General features: G+C 43.0%; 1 protein-coding gene across 2 annotated transcripts in view; it reads left to right on the top strand.

Annotated features, from left to right (window-relative positions):
• MOV10L1 (Mov10 like RNA helicase 1) overlaps nt 1-20,192 on the top strand; it is a 260,035-nt gene that overhangs the window by 205,911 nt on the left and 33,932 nt on the right. For both annotated transcript variants that reach the window (XM_073573462.1, XM_073573463.1), the window contains 4 exons: nt 1,273-1,351; nt 1,493-1,665; nt 14,437-14,583; nt 17,885-18,006. In XM_073573462.1, the coding sequence (XP_073429563.1) occupies nt 1,273-1,351; nt 1,493-1,665; nt 14,437-14,583; nt 17,885-18,006 (521 nt within the window). The remainder of the gene's footprint in view (nt 1-1,272; nt 1,352-1,492; nt 1,666-14,436; nt 14,584-17,884; nt 18,007-20,192) is intronic.

The following is a 20,192-nucleotide window of genomic DNA, read 5'->3' as shown; positions in this document are numbered from 1 at the left end:
CCAATTTTTATGGATACATTGCAATTCTTAAAGATTGGAAACTATTTTGGTAAATTTTATTTACTTCTGATGTATATAAACAGATACCACACAGATGAAAAAAAGTCTGAAAATAGGATCATTTTTTCTACACTCTTGTGAACTTGTAGCAGAACTCTCGCGGAAATTACCGCGAGAGTTCCGGAATTCCATTCCGCGGGAAAATCGCATTTTAAATTCCCACGATTTTCCCGCGGAAAAACTATCATTTTGCAAGAGTAATTAGCTTGCAAAATGCTAGCGTTTTCCAAGCGATCTGTAGCATCGCTTGGAGAACTGATTGACAGGTTGGTTACACTCGTCAAACATAGTGTTTGACGAGTGTGACCAACTTTTTACTACTGAGGCCGCCTATGCAGCATCAGTAGTAAAAGTTAAAATGTAAAAAATAATTAAAAAAAAATAAAAAATGGTGTTATTCTTACCTTCCGACATCCTGCGCAGCCTTCCCGCCTCTCTCCACGCTCTCGTTCCCAGTAATCCTTTGCGAAAATGCCTGCGATGACGTCCGTTCTCGCGGGATCGCGACGTCTCGCGGGCATTTTTCGCAAAGGATTACTGGGAACGAGAGCGTGGAGAGAGGCGGGAAGGCTGCGCGGGATGCCGGAAGGTAAGAACAACAATATTTTTTATTTTAAATTCTATTTTTTACAGGGATATGGTACCTAAAGCCCGGAGGACAGTCTCCTCTCCTCCGGACCGTGGGTACTATCCGCAATTGTTCTGCTTACTTTTCGTATGGTGTGCACAGCCACATGCGGGAAGTAAGCGGAACAATGCATTCCTATGGATGCGGGATCGCCGCGATTCCGCAAAATTAATGAGCATGCTGCGTTTTTTACCGCGAAGCGATTCCGCCGCGGTAAAAACCGCAGCATTAGCACAGCATTGCGGAATCCCATAGGAATGCATGGGATGCTTATTTTTCGCGTTTTCGCGGCAAAATCGCGTGGTTAAAACCGCCGCGGAAATGCGAAAAAAACGCCACGTGTGAACCCAGCCTTACAGCGACAATACGTCAGACATTTAATATGATGTTAAAAAAGACCGCACATCTCAAGCCTAAAGAGAAAGTATCAACGGGACAGGTTCTATTACAGCACTGTATGTCCATGTCCTGTACTGAAATAAATGCAGCAATTTGACCTCATAAGTTATATCACGGTCCATTTATTTTCTGTGTATAATAGTTTTTGCTTAGATGACCATTTCAGTTGTATATTCCATGAACAGCGCAAGCCATGTGTTCGAGGGAAGAATGCAGTCTGCATGAGTGACATGGTGACAGTGGCTACACAGACGAACAGCCGAGGTTAGTGCTTTGTGTGTTTTTTACTTAAAAAAAAAAAAAAAAAAACGTTGTTACTGCTATTATTCTTTTATTACTGCTCAGTGAATTCAATATGGGGTATATATATATATGTATATAACGGTGTTCATGACGTGTGTGCAGGTGAGAAATCCCAAATGAAAAAAAAGTGCCAATTCTTCAATCCAATGTTGAACGATCGACAAAAGTTGGCAGTGACAAGGATATTGAGTGGAGATTGCCGCCCTACTCCTTATATTCTCTTTGGGCCACCGGGTACAGGAAAAACTGTTACAGTCATTGAAGCTATTCTGCAGGTGACAGATTTTTTTTTTTTTTAAGTCATTTTATAGTAGTCTTTGCTGTGTACCATATTGATGCATGTGTTATTTTTTTTTTTTCTTTTTTTACTTTCGTCACAGTGGTATTTTCTAACATTAGTTAAAGAAAAAACAAAAATCTTTTCCAGGTGTTTGTTTATTGAAACCACACATTAATTATATTAGTGTCCACAAGTCATACATCCAAGGTTAAAAGTGCAATGTGCATTACACAGCCACAAAATGATCAGAATAGTCTAGCTGGTCATAACCTTTTATCCATATCAAGAGTGAACAGTATAAGTACTAATGGACATTTTAAGGATTAAAACTTTCAAAATGCATTGAATTATTTTCCAGACACTGTGTAGTTGCAAGTTTTTGGGAAACGTACATTATACTATATACATTATTGACATTACTTTATTTTGCCTGCCTTCTCTCCCAAACACCATGCTACAGTGCTGTTTCATGTGGCTAGATCATGATTTTTTAGGAGTTTCTTTCAACTACTGCTCAACCAATATCCCTACTCCAATTATGAAAAGAGTATGGGAATTCCTCTTACTAGGTCACTCACTGGGCTGTGTGTTGCTGTTTCAATACAATAAATGTTTTATCAGTAGGTGATTATCACTACAGGACTAGCTGTCTTGTGCCTACTAGTCCAACCACACCCCACCACTGATTAGCAGCTTCCTAACAGTGTAAACAGAAAGCTGCCAATCATTGGTGTGTGTGTGGTTATACAGGGCTCAGCATTCAGAGCACTGCTAGATCTGCACCATATATTTTATCACAACTGCTGCACCCAGTAAACTACATTACTGGAATCGAGGTCTCTGTCACTACATCATGATGCTCTCAGATTACATAGCAAAAACCTGCTGACAGATTTGGTTTAAGATAAGTGATGAATAATGACAAGCTTTGAATAACCTCATTTGTGCCATTGATTGATAGCTCTCTGTCTAAACTGCATAAGCAGAAAACTGGTAGTTAGTGGTGGAAATGGGAATAGCTAAAGCTCAAAGATGTCAAGGACTATATTCTAGAAAATTATAACTCAGCGGACTAGTAGAGGATTTCTGTCCTTACTCTATACAGCTGTAAGATGTTGACGAAAAAACTTGGTGACCTTGAAAGACCCTTATAGACTCAGTTTGACACCAGTAGGAGATTGTCATGAATCGTAAATATAGTAATTTCCGTGTGACTTTTAGCTCATGCAAGGCAGGAGCATCCCAATTCACAGAGTACAGAATAATGTATTCCACAAAACTGTCGGTAAACTGAGTTGCAGATAATTAACGGATTGTGAGAAGGATTGTTTTTAATAAAGGAGGTGTATGGGGATGTTTTCTTATGTGTGTTTTTAATTGAATATAATGATGGTTTCTAGTTCTGTACTGAAAATGAGTGCTTGTACCTACACAGGAAAGATGTATATCTTTGTACCGTGTTAGCCAGTAGATAGAAAAATATTCAGAATTGAGAGTCCTCAGTGGTTGATACCTTTTAATGGCTAACTGAAAAGATGGTAACACATTGCAAGCTTTCGAGACTACTCAGGTCTCTTCATCAGGCTAGACTAATACAAAATCTGAAGTCACATATTTATGCACAATACAACACAGAAAAGATGCAATAGATGAGACAAGTTACGTGAAGCAGAACTATCAATATGGGAGAGGGAGAAACATAAATATTGGACCAGTACATGCTGCAGTAGCATCAGACATGGCTGGAGACACCGATTCGACCCCTCCCACCGGCGATCGCCCCCCCACCACTGCATGACAGCGGCGATCTGCCCCCGCTGTCATCATCTGCCCAAGTCCCATTCCCTCCGCTCCCCGCCAGATTCCGACCTCCCCTCACCCCCCGGCTGCAGATTCCGTTCTTTCATTTTGATCACTCTCACAGTGATCAAAATGAAATAAAAAGGAAATGAACCCCCCGATTATCACCCCCATAGGTAGGCACAACTAATAAAATAAAGAAAATATTTTTATTTTTCCATTAGGGTTAGGGTTGGAAAGAGGGTTAGGGTTAGGATTGGAAAGAGGGTTAGGGTTGGCATTAGGGTTAGGGTTGGAATTAGGGTTAGGGTGGAATTAGGGTTAGGGTTGGAATTTGGGTTAGGGTTGGAATTAGGGTTGGGCTTGTGGTTAGGGTTGGGATTAGGGTTAGGGGTGTGTTGGGGTTAGGGTTATGGTTAGGGTTGGGATCAGGGTTAGGGGTGTGTTGGGGTTAGGGTTGAAGTTAGAATTGATGGGTTTCCACTGTTTAGGCACATCAGGGGGTCTCCAAATGCGACATGGTGCAACCATTGATTCCAGCCAATTTTGCGTTCAAAAAGTCAAACGGTGCTCCCTCCCTTCCAAGCCCCGACGTGTGCCCAAACAGTGGTTTACCCTAACATATGGGGTATCAGCGTACTCTGGAAAAATTGCACAACTACTTTTGGGGACTAATTTCTCCTGTTACCCTTGGGAAAATAAAAAAATGGGGGCTAAAAAATGATTTTTGTGGAAAAAAAATGATTTTTTTCTTTTTCACGTCTCTGCATTATAAACTTCTGTGAAGCACTTGGGGGTTCAAAGTGCTCACAACACATCTACATAAGTTCCTTGGATTGTCTAGTTTCCAAAATGGGGTCACTTGTGGGGGTTTCCACTGTTTAGGCACATCAGGGGCTCTGCAAACGTAATGACGACTGCAGACTATTCCATCAAAGTCTGCATTTCAAAACGTCACTACTTCCATTCCGAGCCCTGACGTGTGCCCAAAAAATGGTTCCCCCCCACACCAGCGTACTCAGGACAAACTGGACAACAACCTTTAGGGTCCAATTTCTCCTGTTACCCTTGTGAAAATAAAAATTGCGAGCTAAAAATAATTTTTTTTTGAGGAAAAAAAATGATTTTTTATTTTCACGGCTCTGCGTTATAAACTTCTGTGAAGCACCTGGGGGTTCAAAGTGCTCACTATGCATCTAGATAAGTTCCTTAGGGGGTCTAGTTTCCAAAATGGGGTCATTTGTGGGGGGTTTCCACAGTTTAGGTACATCAGGGGCTCTGCAAATGTAACATGATGCCCGCAGACCATTCCATCAAAGTCAGCATTTCAAAATGTCACTACTTCCCTTCCGAGCCCTGACGTGTGCTCATACAGTGGTCATCCTCCACATATGGGGTATCAGCGTACTCAGGACAAACTGGACAACAACTTTTGGGGTCCAATTTATCCTGTTACCCTTGTGAAAAAAAAAAAATTGCGGGCTAAAAATAATTTTTTTTGAGGAAAAAAATGATTTTTTATTTTCACGGCTCTGCGTTATAAACTTCTGTGAAGCACCTGGGGGTTCAAAGTGCTCACTATGCATCTAGATAAGTTCCTTAGGGGGTCTAATTTCCAAAATGGGGTCATTTGTGGGGGATCTCCAAAGTTTAGGCACACAGGGGATCTCCAAACACGACATGGTGTCCGCTAACGATTGGAGCTAATTTTGATTTCAAAAAGTCAAATGGCGCTCCTTCTGAGCCCTGCCGTGCGCCCAAACAGTGGTTCCCCCCCCCATATGGGGTACCGGCGTACTCAGGACAAACTGGACAACAACTTTTGTGGTCCAATTTCTCCTGTTACCCTTGTTAAAATAAAAAATAGCGTGCTAAAAAAATCATTTTTGAGGAAAAAAAATGATTTTTTATTTTCACTGCTCTACGTTATAAACTTTTGTGAAGCACTTGGGGGTTCAAAGTGCTCACTACACATGTACATAAGTTCTTTAAGGGGTCTAGTTTCCAAAATGTTGTCACTTATGGGGGAGCTTCAATGTTTAGGTACACAGGGGCTCTCCAAACGAGACATGGTGTCCAGTAACGATTGGAGCTAATTTTCTCAATTTTTTCAAAAAGTCAAATGATGCTCCTTCCCTTCCGGACCCTGCCGTGCTCCCAAACAGTGGTTTATGACCACATATGAGGTATTGGTGTGCTCAGGAGAAATTGCCCAACAAATTTTAGGATCCATTTTTCCTGTTGCCCATGTGAAAATGAAAAAACTGAGGCTAAAAGATAATTTTTGTGAAAATAAAAGTACGGTACTTTTTTTTTACGGATCAATTTGTGAAGCACCTGGGGGTTCAAAGTGATCACTATGCATCTAGTCTTGGTGTGCTCAGGAGAAATTGCCCAACAAATTTTAGGATCCATTTTATCCTGTTTCCCATGTGAAAATGAAAAAAATGATGCTGAAAGAAAATTTGTGTTGGAAAAATTAAAATGTCCATTTTTTCCTTCCACGTTGCTTTAGTTCCTGTGAAGCACCTGAAGGGTTAATAATCTTCTAGAATGTAGTTTTGAGTAGCTTGAGGGGTGCAGTTTTTAGAATGGTGTCACTTTTGGGTATTTTCTGCCATATAGGACCCCTGAAACTGACTTCAAATGTGAGGTGGTCCCTAAAAAAAATGGTTTTGTAAATTTTGTTGTAAAAATGAGAAATCGCTGGTCAACTTTTAACCCTTATTACTTCTTAACAAAAAAAAAAATTTGTTTCCAAAATTGTGCTGATGTAAAGTAGACATGGGAAATGTTATTTAGTAACTATTTTGTGTCACATAACTCTCTAGTTTAACAGAATAAAAATTCAAAATTTGAAAATTGAGAAATTTTCGCCAAATTTCTGATTTTTTTCACAAATAAATGCAAGAATTATCGACCTAAATTTACCACTAACATGAAGCCCAATATGTCACGAAAAAACATTCTCAGAATCGCAGCGTTATTACCTCATAAAGGGACACTGGTCAGAATTGCAAAAAATGGCCAGGTCATTATGGTCAAAATAGGCTGGGTCATGAAGGGGTTAAAGCTGTGTTTTATTTATGCCTGTGTTAAAGGGAACCTGTCACCAGGTTTGGCAGATACGAGTTACAGCCACTGCCTTTCAGAGCTTATACACAGCATTCTATAATGCTGTAGATAAGCCCCCGATCTAACCTAGAAGAGCAGAAAAATAACTTTTTTTTTTTTAATTCGTTTATTGAACTTCAGGACACAAAGAATGTACAACATACATAATGGCTTATGATAACAAGCATTATACATAGCACACATGTTTCCGTCCATTGTAAAATACAATGCAAAGAGATTGCACACTCTTATAGATAAACAAGGTAATATGTACATATCCTTCCAAACATACATAAAGGATAATTGGCTATACATTTTCCAGCATGTATATCAATCCAATTTCACAAGCCTTGTCGTATCATTCAGAAATAAAGTCTAACTAAAATTCCTAAACTACAACTACCACTACATCAACTAGTATCTACTATTTCCGCAGCCTGGTCTCCTACATCGTATTATGTCGCATGTGATGTCTCAGCCTTGCAGAGTAAGGCCTCTTTCACACTTCAGTTATGTGCATCAGTCAAAATTCGCCAAAAAGTCGGAAAAGCGGATCCGTCTGTAACTGATGTGAACGGATGCAATATGAAGAATTTCAAAGGAGAGAGAGATTGATTTTTTTTTTTTTTTTTTCCGGCATTTCCAGTAATGTTGGCTAGTGGGACATTGCCACACCATATGAATAAAATCCACATCTGGCAAGTGACATCGCAAACATTCTGATGATTGAAGCCGACCCATCCTAAAAAGTCGCATCGGAGTCAAATATGATTGATTTATTATATATAATTGTATAATTTTATTATTAAAGATGGTGATACTCCAATCGGAGATTCCAGAATCTCCTCCCACTCCTCTCTTTGCGTATTAGGGATGAGTCGTTCCCACTTCCTCTTAATAGAGCTTATGGCCGATTCTGCCCCTACTGACAGCATGTATGTATACAAAGAGGATATGAGACCCTGGGGACCCTGCGAATTAAGGATTCCTATCAGAGGTAAAGATGAAATAGTGCGGCCCACACCCCTACCCCTCATATGTGATTGAAGAGCTGATCTCAGCTGCAGATAGCAAAAAAATTGAGATCTCGGAATATCATGTGTGACCTGTAATTGTTCAAAAGACTTTAAGATCCCTTGGTCACACAAGTCTCCCATTGAAGAGACGCCACACTGAATCCAAAAAACGGTGGATGGGTGATTCAACAACCCCGGAAAATAGTTATTATTCCACAGGGGCATTTCAGCTATAAAATCTTTAAACCCAATTACGTTTTTGATTTGTCTCCATATTAATCGTACCAGCCGGAACAGGGGTAGCAGACGTGGAGCATTAGTTTTCCCCAACTCAAGGAACCCTAATGGGCAATCCGCTTGTGCAGCGTGAAGCAGGTGGCTTTCAGAATTGGGGAGGCAATTACCCGGCATCCATTTACTTAAGCTTTAGCCTGCCCAGCTTAGTACTATAGGAAAAAATCTGGCAACGCCACCCCACCTCCCTTCTTTGGTCTTTGTAAAGTGGACAATTTGTTTGGGCCTAGTTTTCCCCCATATAAAGGACGTGACCAGGGAATTGAGATTTACAAAAAAGGACTGGGCACCGTTACCGCACTGTGCTGAAGGGAGTAATCAGGTTAATGTGTCCAGCCACAGATAATGGGAGCCTACTCCAGGATGCAAATTTAACTTTAACTAGTTCCAGCAATGGGTGGACATTAAGTTGTAGATCAAGCGTACTATTGTGAGATATGTGGATGCCAAATATTTAAAACTTGATACAGTAGACAGCGAGTAGAGAGCCTCCAGCTGGGGCATCGGTGCATGGGAAAGGGGTAAGAAGGCAGACTTTTCCCAATTTATATGGAAACCTGAATATTTACTGAATCTACCTATAAGGGATATCACCTGTGGCAAAGTTTCTTCCACATCATTCAAGAATATCACCATGTCATCGGCATATAGGCCTATGGTATCCACCCGACCTGCTATATCTATACCTTGGATGTTAGGGGAGGACCTTATACATATTGCTAGTGCCGTAAGGGCGAAGAGGGCCTGGGAAAGAGGGCAACCCTGACGGGTTCCCCTACAGTTGTGGCCAAAAGTATTGACACCCCTGAAATTTTGTCAGATAATACTCAGTTTCTTCCTGAAAATGATTGCAAACACAAATCCTTTGTTATTATCTTCATTTAATTTGTCTTAAATGAAAAAACACAAAAAGAATTGTCCTAAAGCCAAATTGGATATAATTCCACACCAAACATAAAAAAGAGAGTGGACAAAAGTATTGGCACTGTTCGAAAAATCATGTGATGCTTCTCTAATTTGTGTAATTAACAGCACCTGTAACTTACCTGTGGCACCTAACGTGTTGGCAATAACTAAATCACACTTGCAGCCACTTGACATGGATTAAAGTTGATTCAACCTCTGTCCTGTGTCCTTGTGTGTACCACATTGAGCATGGAGAAAAGAAAGAAGACCAAAGAACTGTCTGAGGACTTGAGAAACCAAATTGTGAGGAAGCATGAGCAATATCAAGGCTACAAGTCTATCTCCAAAGACCTGAATGTTCCTGTGTCTACCGTGCGCAGTGTCATCAAGAAGTTTAAAGCCCATGGCACTGTGGCTAACCTCCCTAGATGTGGATGGAAAAGAAAAATTGACAAGAGATTTCAACGCAAGATTGTGCGGATGTTGGATAAAGAACCTCGACTAACATCCAAACAAGTTCAAGCTGCCCTGCAGTCCGAGGGTACAACAGTGTCAACCAGTACTATCCGTTGGCGTCTGAATGAAAAGGGACTGTGGTAGGAGACCCACTTCTTACCCCGAGACATAAAAAAGCCAGGCTGGAGTTTGCCAAAACTTACCTGAAAAAGCCTAAAACGTTTTGGAAGAATGTTCTCTGGTCAGATGAGACAAAAGTAGAGCTTTTTGGGCAAAGGCATCAACATAGAGTTTACAGGAGAAAAAAAGAGGCATTCAAAGAAAAAAACATGGTCCCTACAGTCAAACATGGCGGAGGTTCCCTCATGTTTTGGGGTTGCTTTGCTGCCTCTGGCACTGGACTGCTTGACCGTGTGTATGGCATTATGAAGTCTGAAGACTACCAACAAATTTTGCAGCATAATGTAGGGCCCAGTGTGAGAAAGCTGGGTCTCCCTCAGAGGTCATGGGTCTTCCAGCAGGACAATGACCCAAAACACACTTCAAAAAGCACTAGAAAATGGTTTGAGAGGAAGCACTGGAGACTTCGGAGGTGGCCAGCAATGAGTCCAGACCTGAATCCCATAGAACACCTGTGGAGAGATCTAAAAATGGCAGTTTGGAGAAGGCACCCTTCTAATATCAGGGACCTGGAGCAGTTTGCCAAAGAAGAATGGTCTAAAATTCCAGCAGAGCATTGTAAGAAACTCATTGATGGTTACCGGAAGCGGTTGGGCGCAGTTATTTTGGCTAAAGGTTGTGCAACCAAGTATTAGGCTGAGGGTGCCAATACTTTTATCTGGCCCATTTTTGGAGTTGTGTGTGAAATGATCAATGTTTTGCTTTTTGCTTCATTCTCTTTTGTGTTTTTTCATTTAAGACAAATTAAATGAAGATAATAATACCAAAGAATTTGTGATTGCAATCATTTTTAGGAAGAAAATGAGTATTATCTGACAAAATTGCCGGGGTGTCAATACTTTTGGCCACAACTGTATGTAATGAGAAAGACTCAGATATTGAGCTATTTACTAAAATACGGGCCTTGGGTTTCATATATATTTTAATCCATGTTATAAATTTATTGCCAAAGCCATACCTTTGCAAACATGCGGAGAGGAAAGGCCATTCAAGAGAGTCAAAAGCCTTGGCAGCATCCAGCGATGCCAATGCCCATTTGTTGTCTGGCATTAGGGAGCTATATTGGACTATTGACTGGACTCTTCTGATGTTAATGGAAGTACTTTTACCAGGCATAAAGCCCGTTTGATCAGGATGTGTAAGGTTCAATATAATTGAATTCAGTCTGGTAGCTAGGATCTTGGTGAAAATTTTATAGTCCACATTTACTAACGAAATGGGGCGATAGGATCCACGTTCCAAAAGGGTCCTTCCCCTCCTGCCGAAGCACTATGATGTTAGCCTCATAAAAGTACTCAGGCATAGGATTCCCTTCCCAAATTCCCCGAAATACCTTCACCAAAAGTGGCGTCAATATATCCCGGTACTTTCTATATAATTCAATAGGGAACCCATCAGGTCCAGGGGCCTTCCCAGAAACCTTGTATGTGATAGCATTGTCTATCCTCTGCGGTGAACACAGCATCCATAAGGGCTCGCTGCTCAGGATCTAATGTGGGGAATGATACATCTGACAAATAGTCTATACACCCCAAAGTGTCAGTCACTTTTAGATTCATATAGTGACCTGTAGTAGTCCTGAAAACAGCCAAGAATCTCCTCTGTTGAAGACACCAATATACCATCCGCCCTACGAATCTGTAATATTGTGTTAGAGGTGCTATGTTGGTGCACCAGATAGGCCAAGAATTTGCCCGTCTGGTTCCCCAATTCGAAATAAGATTGACGTGTAAAGAATAGTTTACGCTTAGATTTAGTGTCCACATGCTGAGTATATAACCTCTGGGCAGCCAACCACTCAATCCTGTTCCCACTGGTTTGGTTAGATATATATGTAGCCTCTGAGTCTTTCAGTCGTTGCTCCACCTCATCATCCTTTCTTGAGGTTACCCGCTTAATATAAGAGATCGTGGAGGACAAACAGCCCCTCAGGTATGCCTTAAGGGCATCCCAAAAGAAATTAATATCTTGAGGTTCCGGGTGGGACGCGATGAAGCAATGCAACTGATCAATCGTTCTGTCAGGAGGTCCCATAAATTTTAACCAGAAAGGATTCAACTTCCAAGCTATCCCATTGTTTACCTGCCCATATTTGAGTTTAAGGATGACCGGACTATGGTCTGAGATCCCCCTACTTCCATGCTCTATATCAGTCACCCACATTGCCAGACCTCTAGAACCAAATATGTAGTCTATGCGTGATAGAGAGCGTTTAGTGGATGAGTGGCAAGTATATTCCCTTAACTCAGGATGACGCACCCTCCACAAATCCAACCACCCGCCATCCCCCATAAATAATGACAACGGGGTTGTAGTCGGTGGAGAGGATCCCCCCAGTCACTCCATTATCCAACCTCAATTTTTCAAGGCAGTTGTTCATGACCATGTTAAAGTCTCACGTACAAATAACATCAGCGTCTGGGTAATTAAGGGCAAAACTCATTACCTTCTGCAGAATAGATATACGAGTCGGGGGGGATTATAAATACATAAGACCACATATTTCCTGGTGTTTATCAATGCATGGACAAAAATAAAACGACCCTCAGGGTCCCTCCGAGTCTCCCTAGCTTCCCATCTAACGTCTTTATGTACCAACAGTGAGACCCCTCTTGAGTAGCTGGTGTGGAATGTATGGACAGACCATTGTACCCAAGGCTTCTGTACGCACCGCGCGGTATCTCTAGTCAGGTGCGTCTCCACCAAGGCCACAATGTGAGGATGATAATGTCTGACCTGTGAGAAAACCTTGATCTTTTTTCGAGGAGTTTTTATACCCCTCACATTCCATGTCGTACATATCAACTCAGACCCCATGTTTTACTCCGCTGAATATGGTGCATATTACCTGGGCAAAATTTAGAGACATCACCTAGAGACTGAAATTGTTGTCGACTGCGATTGCTACCTAAAAAATAAAAAAAACCACTACGGAAAAAAAACAAAGTGAATAGACAACAAACAACGTGGGAGCAGAGTCCTGTACTCCCATCACGAAGCAAACAAGGGGGATACCATCACTGAGCTCAGTGTCCGGTATTGTTGGTAACTTGCATGCTTTCAAGTAAAGCTCCAATCAGCCGATTAATAGAAAAATACCAACTAACAATAGATACGTTAGGATTCCTTTGCAGCAGACCCTTTGTGAGACCGTAGCCACTCCGCCGTCTCCGCTGGATCTGTAAAAAACAAAGTAGACCCCTCGTGGACCACCCAGAGCCGGGCCGGGTAAATCATCGAGTACATAACATTCCTCTCCCGTAGATGTCTTTTGACCTCCGTAAACTGTGCCCGTTGTTTCTGGAGTTCCATAGAGAAGTCTGGGAAAATCGAGATCGTTGCATTGTTGAACTTGATAGGACTCTTTTGCGGCGCCAGACGCAGAGCCACGTTTCTAACCCTGCAATTGAGGAGATGCGCCAGAAAAGGTCTAGGTGGGGCTCCAGGAGGAAGAGGCCTAGTAGGGACCCTGTGAGCCCTTTCCACCGCAAATATTGGGGAGAATTCGTCTCCCAAGTGGTTTTAAGCCAATCTTCTAGGAATTGCTCCAGGTGTTGTCCTTCCGAGCGCTCCGGTAGACCAATAATTCGGATATTATTCTGATGCATTCTATTCTCCAGGTCATCTGCTTTTTGCCTCCACGCGTTCATAGAGCCTGCCACTTTCGTTAGTTTGGCTTCCATCGGTGTGATGGTGTCTTCTACCTGGAATACCCGCGTCTCCACCTCCGTAATGCGGCCCTTCATGACTTGCATGTCTTGTCAGAGGCGTCCCACCTCGGTGAGCACGTCCTCTATCTTCCCAGACAGAGACATCCTGGTTAAGAAGATGGCCTGCATAAGTTGTTCAGACGCCTGCTTAAGGGTTAATTCCTCTTGCTCACTCAGAGGGGTGGTTCTTACACTGAGCCTGTGAGGGATTATTTTTAAGAGATCTTGAGCCTTCAGCATGGTCTATTCTGGCATATTCCTTCAGCTTTTCAGCCGCCCCAGACCCCTTGGAACGACTCATTTCAATAGCAATAGGGCACAGCCGGATATCAGAGACAGTGCACTCTGGAGTCCCCTGAATCAAGGTTATAGACAGAGTAAAATTATCAGATGGTGGCTGCAGGGTCCCAAGAGCAGCACAGACCTGCAGAGTCACACAGGGAGGCAATGTCCAGCTCCGAGCAGCAGACAAGGGCCCTTGTAGCCCGGGGAGAGATCCTCAGCACCCCACAGGGACAGCAGTCAGAGAGGGATCCAAGTCCCTACAGTAATGGCGCTGGCAGGCCAGGTGATATAGCAAAGAGGGAGATGCGGGGCCCAATCTTTCAGGGCACACACCGCTTGTCCCTCGCAAGAATTCAGGGTGTCTGCTCACCGTCTGTCAGCGCTGCAGCGAGGGAACCCGGCGCCGCGTCTCTCACAGGCAGAGCGCACGCCTTCAAGATGGCCGCCGCCCCATGTAGGCCCTGCCGTCCGCCCCGGTCTTCACAGCCGCAGGCACCCAGGAATCCAGCCCCGCTCTCCCGCGGGGGTCCAGGAGCGCCACAGAGTCCAGAGGGGTCCGAGGACTAGCAAATGTGCCGCAGAGGTAAGGATCTGCTGGCCGGATGTTTTCAGGATGGCAGGAGCTCTTGCCAAGCGCGTCCTCACTCCGCCGCTACATAGCCACGCCCCAAGAAAAATAACTTTTATTATACTCGCCTGCTGGGCGGTCCAGTCCAATGGGTGTTGCAGGTCCGCATCTGGCGTCTCCCATCTTCTTGCGATGTCACCCTTATATCAGCCAAACCTGTTGACAGGTTCCCTTTAATATAAAAACTGTCTGGGTGACAGGTTTATGCAGGTTTATCAGTGCTGCACCACTGTATACCACAAGTGTCGGGTCCAGAGGACAAAATCACCATGTAAATAAGTTAGAAGTAAAGAGTTATCATTCCGATTTCTAATAACTTCGTTAAAGTTCATTCATTTAATTCCTTCAAGTAAATTCCGTACTAATTTTTACCACAGATACATTACGCTTTGCCAGACAGTCGCATTTTGGTTTGTGCTCCATCTAACAGCGCTTCTGATCTTGTATGTCTCCGTCTCCATGAAAGTGGCCAACTAGAACGAGGTAGCATGGTCCGAGTAAATGCTTCCAGCCGTCAAGAAGAGGTAGCACAAGAAATATTATGCTTATTTGTTTTGTTTTATCTAGAAACGTCAGTAAAATTAAGATAAAGTTTTCCAGCTTAAACCAGGAGAACATTACCAAGCTGAAATCATACTACAACTTGTTTTCTCCAGCGCTTCATTGGTGTACACAGAAATCATGGGTTAGTCTGCTCCCCCCTGGAGGCTGACACTAATAATACACCTCCCCAGCAGACTATACCTCACCTGCTAGTATCAGGCCTCGTGTGTTTTGTTTAGTGTCATTTGGAGGCAACATGGGTCTGAATCTCAGACCATAGTGATGAGCGCGTATACTCGTTGCTCGGGTTTTCCCGAGCATGCTCGAGTGTCCCGAGTATTTTGGCGTGCTCGGAGATTTAGTTTTCGTCGTCTCAGCTGCATGATTAGCGACTTGTAGACAGACTGAATACATGTGGGAATTACCTAACAAACAGGTAACCCCCACATGTATTCAAGCTGTCTAGCAGTCACAAATCATGCAGCTGAGACAACGAAAACTAAATCTCCGAGCACGCCAAAATACTAGGAGGATACCCATATGGTCCCTGCAAAGGCCAGCACAGACCCGCATAGTACCTGCACAGACCCGCATATTCCCTGAAAAGTCCCTGCAAAGGCCAGCACAGACCCGCATAGTACCTGCACAGCCCCGTATAGTCCCTGCAAAGGCCAGCACAGACCCGCATAGTACCTGCACAGCCCCGTATAGTCCCTGCAAAGGCCAGCACAGACCCGCATAGTACCTGCACAGCCTCGTATAGTCCCTGCAAAGGCCAGCACAGACCTTCATAGTACCTGCACAGCCCCGTATAGTCCCTGCAAAGGCCAGCACAGACCCGCATAGTACCTGCACAGCCCCGTATAGTCCCTGCAAAGGCCAGCACAGACCCGCATAGTACCTGCACAGCCCCGTATAGTCCCTGCAAAGGCCAGCACAGACCCGCATAGTCCCTGAAAAGTCCCTGCAAAGGCCAGCACAGATCCGCATAGTACCTGCACAGCCCCGTATAGTCCTTGCAAATGCCAGCACAGACCCGCATAGTACCTGCATATCCCCGTATAGTCCCTGCAAAGGCCAGCACAGACCTGCATAGTACCTGCACAGCCCCGTATAGTCCCTGCAAAGGCCAGCACAGCCCCGTATAGTCCCTGCAAAGGCCAGCACAGACCCGCATAGTACCTGCACAGCCCCGTATAGTCCCTGCAAAGGCCAGCACAGACCCGCATAGTACCTGCACAGCCCCGTATAGTCCCTGCAAAGGCCAGCACAGACCCGCATAGTACCTGCACAGCCCCGTATAGTCCCTGCAAAGGCCAGCACAGACCCGCATAGTACCTGCACAGCCCCGTATAGTCCCTGCAAAGGCCAGCACAGACCCGCATAGTACCTGCACAGCCCCGTATAGTCCCTGCAAAGGCCAGCATAGACCCACATAGTACCTGCACAGCCCCGTATAGTCCCTGCAAAGGCCAGCACAGACCTGCATAGTACCTGCACAGCCCCGTATAGTCCCTGCAAAGGCCAGCACAGACCCGCATAGTCCCTGAAAAGTCCCTGCAAAGGCCAGCACAGAGACCCATGGTTTCTGTATCTCCCCAATGTAGACTACAAGTAAGATTTTATGGTGAATACCAAAATTCTTTTTGGTTTTCTATTATTTTTCTCCGTGCATTAATTCTAATGTTTCAGAAGTTGAACCAAGAAGCCGCTGGAGAAAATGTCACAAAATAAAAATGCCAGCAAAAATATATGTTGAAAAAAATTATATTTCTGTGTGTACATATAACACAGATGCTTGAAAAGACTGTCATTTTTACAACACATGAAAAGGTGAAGGGAGCAAAGGTGAATAATCCTCAACATTTCTAATATTAAGGGTTCTGATTTCACTTGGTTGTCATGAATGGCATAACTTGTCAGACATACAATAAAGAGTGTGACATATGCAATTTAACAAATATATACTTAAAGGGGTGGTCTGAAACCTAACTGAATTTAATATTAATGTCTAACTAGTTAATTTAAAAATTAACAACTTTTCTAATGGACTTGAATTAAAAATTCCCTTTTTGTTTATTTTCTTCAGATGACATTTCTTTTGAGTCTTTCTGCGTGCCCTGGGACTTCATCCGGGAGCTAGTGCTGCGGTCATTACCACAGATTCCGTTGCCAACCTGAAAGGGAGGCCATCAGAGATGTCCTTTTCAGTGGTTGGGCTAGTCTCTGCTCTATTGAACAACTGCCAGTTGCATGTTTGATGCGTGCTTAGTGTCTGCTCCCTGCTTTCCTTATTATTACTTCAAACGCGCACTAACAGATCGCTCCCCTGCCCGCTATGAAGAGCATTGGCAAGCCAGGAAAAGGGCACACGCTTACCGGCTCGTCACTTCTCTTTATATTTGGCAGGGAAGCACCCTGTTAGTGTGCATTTGAGAGTAATAAAGCGGCACACTGAGCATGCGTCGGAGTTGACAACTGGCGCATGCTCAATTTTGAGAAACTAGCCCTGCTCTTGAAAAGGATGTCTGTGATAATGCCACATTCATTGTGGTGACCGCAACTATGGCAATGACTGCAATGCCAGCCCCCCATGACGTCCTGTTTGAGAATCACCAGTGCATGCTGGGAGACTCAAACAGGATGTCATCGGAAGTAAGAAAAAAACAGGAAGTTACAGTAGAGGGGGACAGGTAGGGAATTTTTAAAGGCAATTAGAAAAGCGATTTTTTTTAAATTAAATAATTGACATTAATATAAAATTCTCGCTTCGATTCGATCAACCCCATTAAAAGCTACTGTATGAACATTTTTCCGTTACCTTTCATTTTTTTTTCTTTATAGTTCACATGTTTATAAAGTGCAAAATGAAGTCAATATTTATTTAGTTTTCATTAAAAATATCTGTAGGTCTTTGTGCTGCAGTCCCTGACCTAGCTAGCTGTTTCGCTACATCTGACCCATGCATTAGACCTTTGCTCTCACTCTCCCTTCTCTCAGCATTAGATCTGATTCACACTTCTGTATTTGGTGAGTGGTGAGAGCTGCTCAGTCTAGCTGTGTTAGTGTATAAGAGCATGAATTATACATGGAAGAACAGACCCACAAAGAAAAGCCAAGAGAAAGGTTTTATGTATTGTCTGTGGGTGGTGTGAAAATAAAGTAATCTTTGTTTCATGTCAAATGTGTCCGTAGACTTAACTCAATAGGTTTCTATATGTTACATATTACATTCCAGGTACTGTGAAGTAACATGTCATTTTTCTTCCCTAATGTTTCTAGACAATCAATGACATAGTAAAGCCGTACTGTGGACCCGGAGAAGATGTTCAGAAAGCCTCTCGCTTTCGTATTATTATTTCTACATGCAGCAGTGCTGGAATGTTCTACCAAATAGGTTTAAGGTTAGATAAACTGAACTTAGTTACTATATTCAAAACATGGCGAATATCGGGCAAAAATGTCAACCTTTTTTTTTGTGTGTGTAAACCAGTTTTTCCCAAACTCCAGTCTTCACGGCCCCCAACTCGTCATGTTTTCAGAGTTCTCTTAGTATTGCTCAGGTGATGGCATCATTATTAAGGCATCAGAAACTGCCGCAGGTTCTCTCACCTGTGCGATACTAAGGAAACCCTGGAACATGATGTGTTCGGGGCCGTGAGGATGGGCATTGGGAAACATTGGTGTAAAAATTTCAAGCTGTACACTCTAAAGTTGTTACATAGTACGGTAGGTTCTGCCTGTGTTTTGAGAGGTCCTAGATACTTGTTTCAGAGTATGGTATGCCTGGATATCTGAACGAACAGAAGAAAACAATCTCGTGGTGTTTGTGTCTTAAAATATATGTGCATGCGCAGCCTCAGTAGGAGCTAGATCCTCGAAGTGTAAATGGCTCTCCATAAATATCCAGAAGAAAGATGAAGCATCACATCCAATTGGTGAAAAAATTTAGGGATCCTTCGTTCACCCATACAAGCTACATTTCATTGCTCTCTATGGAGCCTTTACATTAAGTACAAGATTATTTACATCCTATTATGTGGCTCAGGCAGAGAGTGATATAACATAATGTGCATAAGTCTTATGACTGCCTCTGCTGTGGACATGCATTGCGTCATGACTTCAAACTATTTGCCATGACTGGAATGAACCCCTTCCTGACCTATGACAAAAATGTGTGTCGTGATCGGGTGCCTGTTCTTACACCATGACATGCATTTTAGTCAGACTGACCTAATGGGTGCTTGCTAGAGTTGAGCGACTTTGGTCGGATCGGGTTTCGTGAAACCCGAATGAAACAAAATAAGTTTCAGATGAAACTCGTCCGACTAGAGCAAAAAAAGTCGGAGTTTCGTCCGACTTTTATTTCCCATTGACTTGCATTGGGGTCGGGTTTCGGACGAAACTCCGACTTTGTTTTGCTCTAGTCGGACGAGTTTCATCTGAAACTTATTTTGTTTCATTCGGGTTTCACGAAACCCGATCCGACCAAAGTCGCTCAACTCTAGTGCTTGCAATACACAGACAAGATCAGCAGCAGGAACAGAGCTGTAACTCATAGCTCTTCTTCTGCAACTGCCAATACCAAAGCTATTTTTTTTCTTTTGGGGCTTTATTTTTGTCACTTTTACATTCCTTCCTCCTTTTTTTACGACCTCAAAGGGCCACTATAAAACAATTGAAATTGCATTTCCCTTTTATGCACAAATTAATTTTATGTATTGTCCTTTCTTTTTGACAAATGGGGAACGACTAGAAACAGCAATTCAGTAATGTGATTTTGTTTTTTTGTGTTTTCATTTAATTTACACATTTTCCACTTTATCTAAAATATCCTTTAGGAGGAAGGGCGGATTTTAACATAATTTCATTATGTTTATTGCTTATTTTCCCTGTAACTGGGGCTGATATATTGACAATTCACCTTGTCTGCATAACAGATATGACTGTATTTCCTAGGAACCAGCAGCTCGAGTTTCCTCTCTACACCCAGTGATCACAAGATTGCTGGGTCTGGAGAAGGGAGCACTGACAGTGCTGCCTAATCTGTATGCAAAAACGCTGATTCAGCTTGTGTACACATCGAACTAGATAAATAATGTCTGCCTTCTCTGTTGGGGGTCACCCGGCTCTACCCCCACAACTGCATCTCCTGCAAGCTGCTTTTTAGAACATCAGCACAAAGTAAAGTGTCGACCTCCTGGACGATTAAAGTCTGTCGATTTGTTCAGGGGTAGTTAAATAAAGGGTTTTTTTTGTTCTTTGTTTCCTCCTGCACTTTTCAATATGTGGAAAGAAAAAGATATTGGGTGCAAGAAAACAATAGTACATTCAGTATGTATCTTCTACAGTGTTGGCTACTGAGCTTCTTTTTAAGTTGTATTTGAGTGCAGCTGTGATCAGTAGCACCAGCTTACCTACAGAGCCTGATGGAAGTCAGAAAACCTGCCTTCATTCTCCCCATAGACTTATGCTCTTCTTATGTTGCTTACCCATGTTTTATACTGTCATATGCTTATTGGATTGTCTGCTGGGTTTTAGCACTAGTCTAGAAGGAAGTCTTTGCATTGAGATGATTTTTCCTTCAGGA

The sequence above is a fragment of the Dendrobates tinctorius genome, unplaced genomic scaffold (genome assembly GCF_039654945.1).
Source record: "Dendrobates tinctorius isolate UK_male_01 unplaced genomic scaffold, ASM3965494v1 ptg000035l, whole genome shotgun sequence".
NCBI classification, from domain to species: domain Eukaryota; kingdom Metazoa; phylum Chordata; class Amphibia; order Anura; family Dendrobatidae; genus Dendrobates; species Dendrobates tinctorius.
The sequence above is the reverse complement of the archived record's forward strand: the minus strand, read 5'-3'. Positions and strand labels throughout refer to the sequence as shown.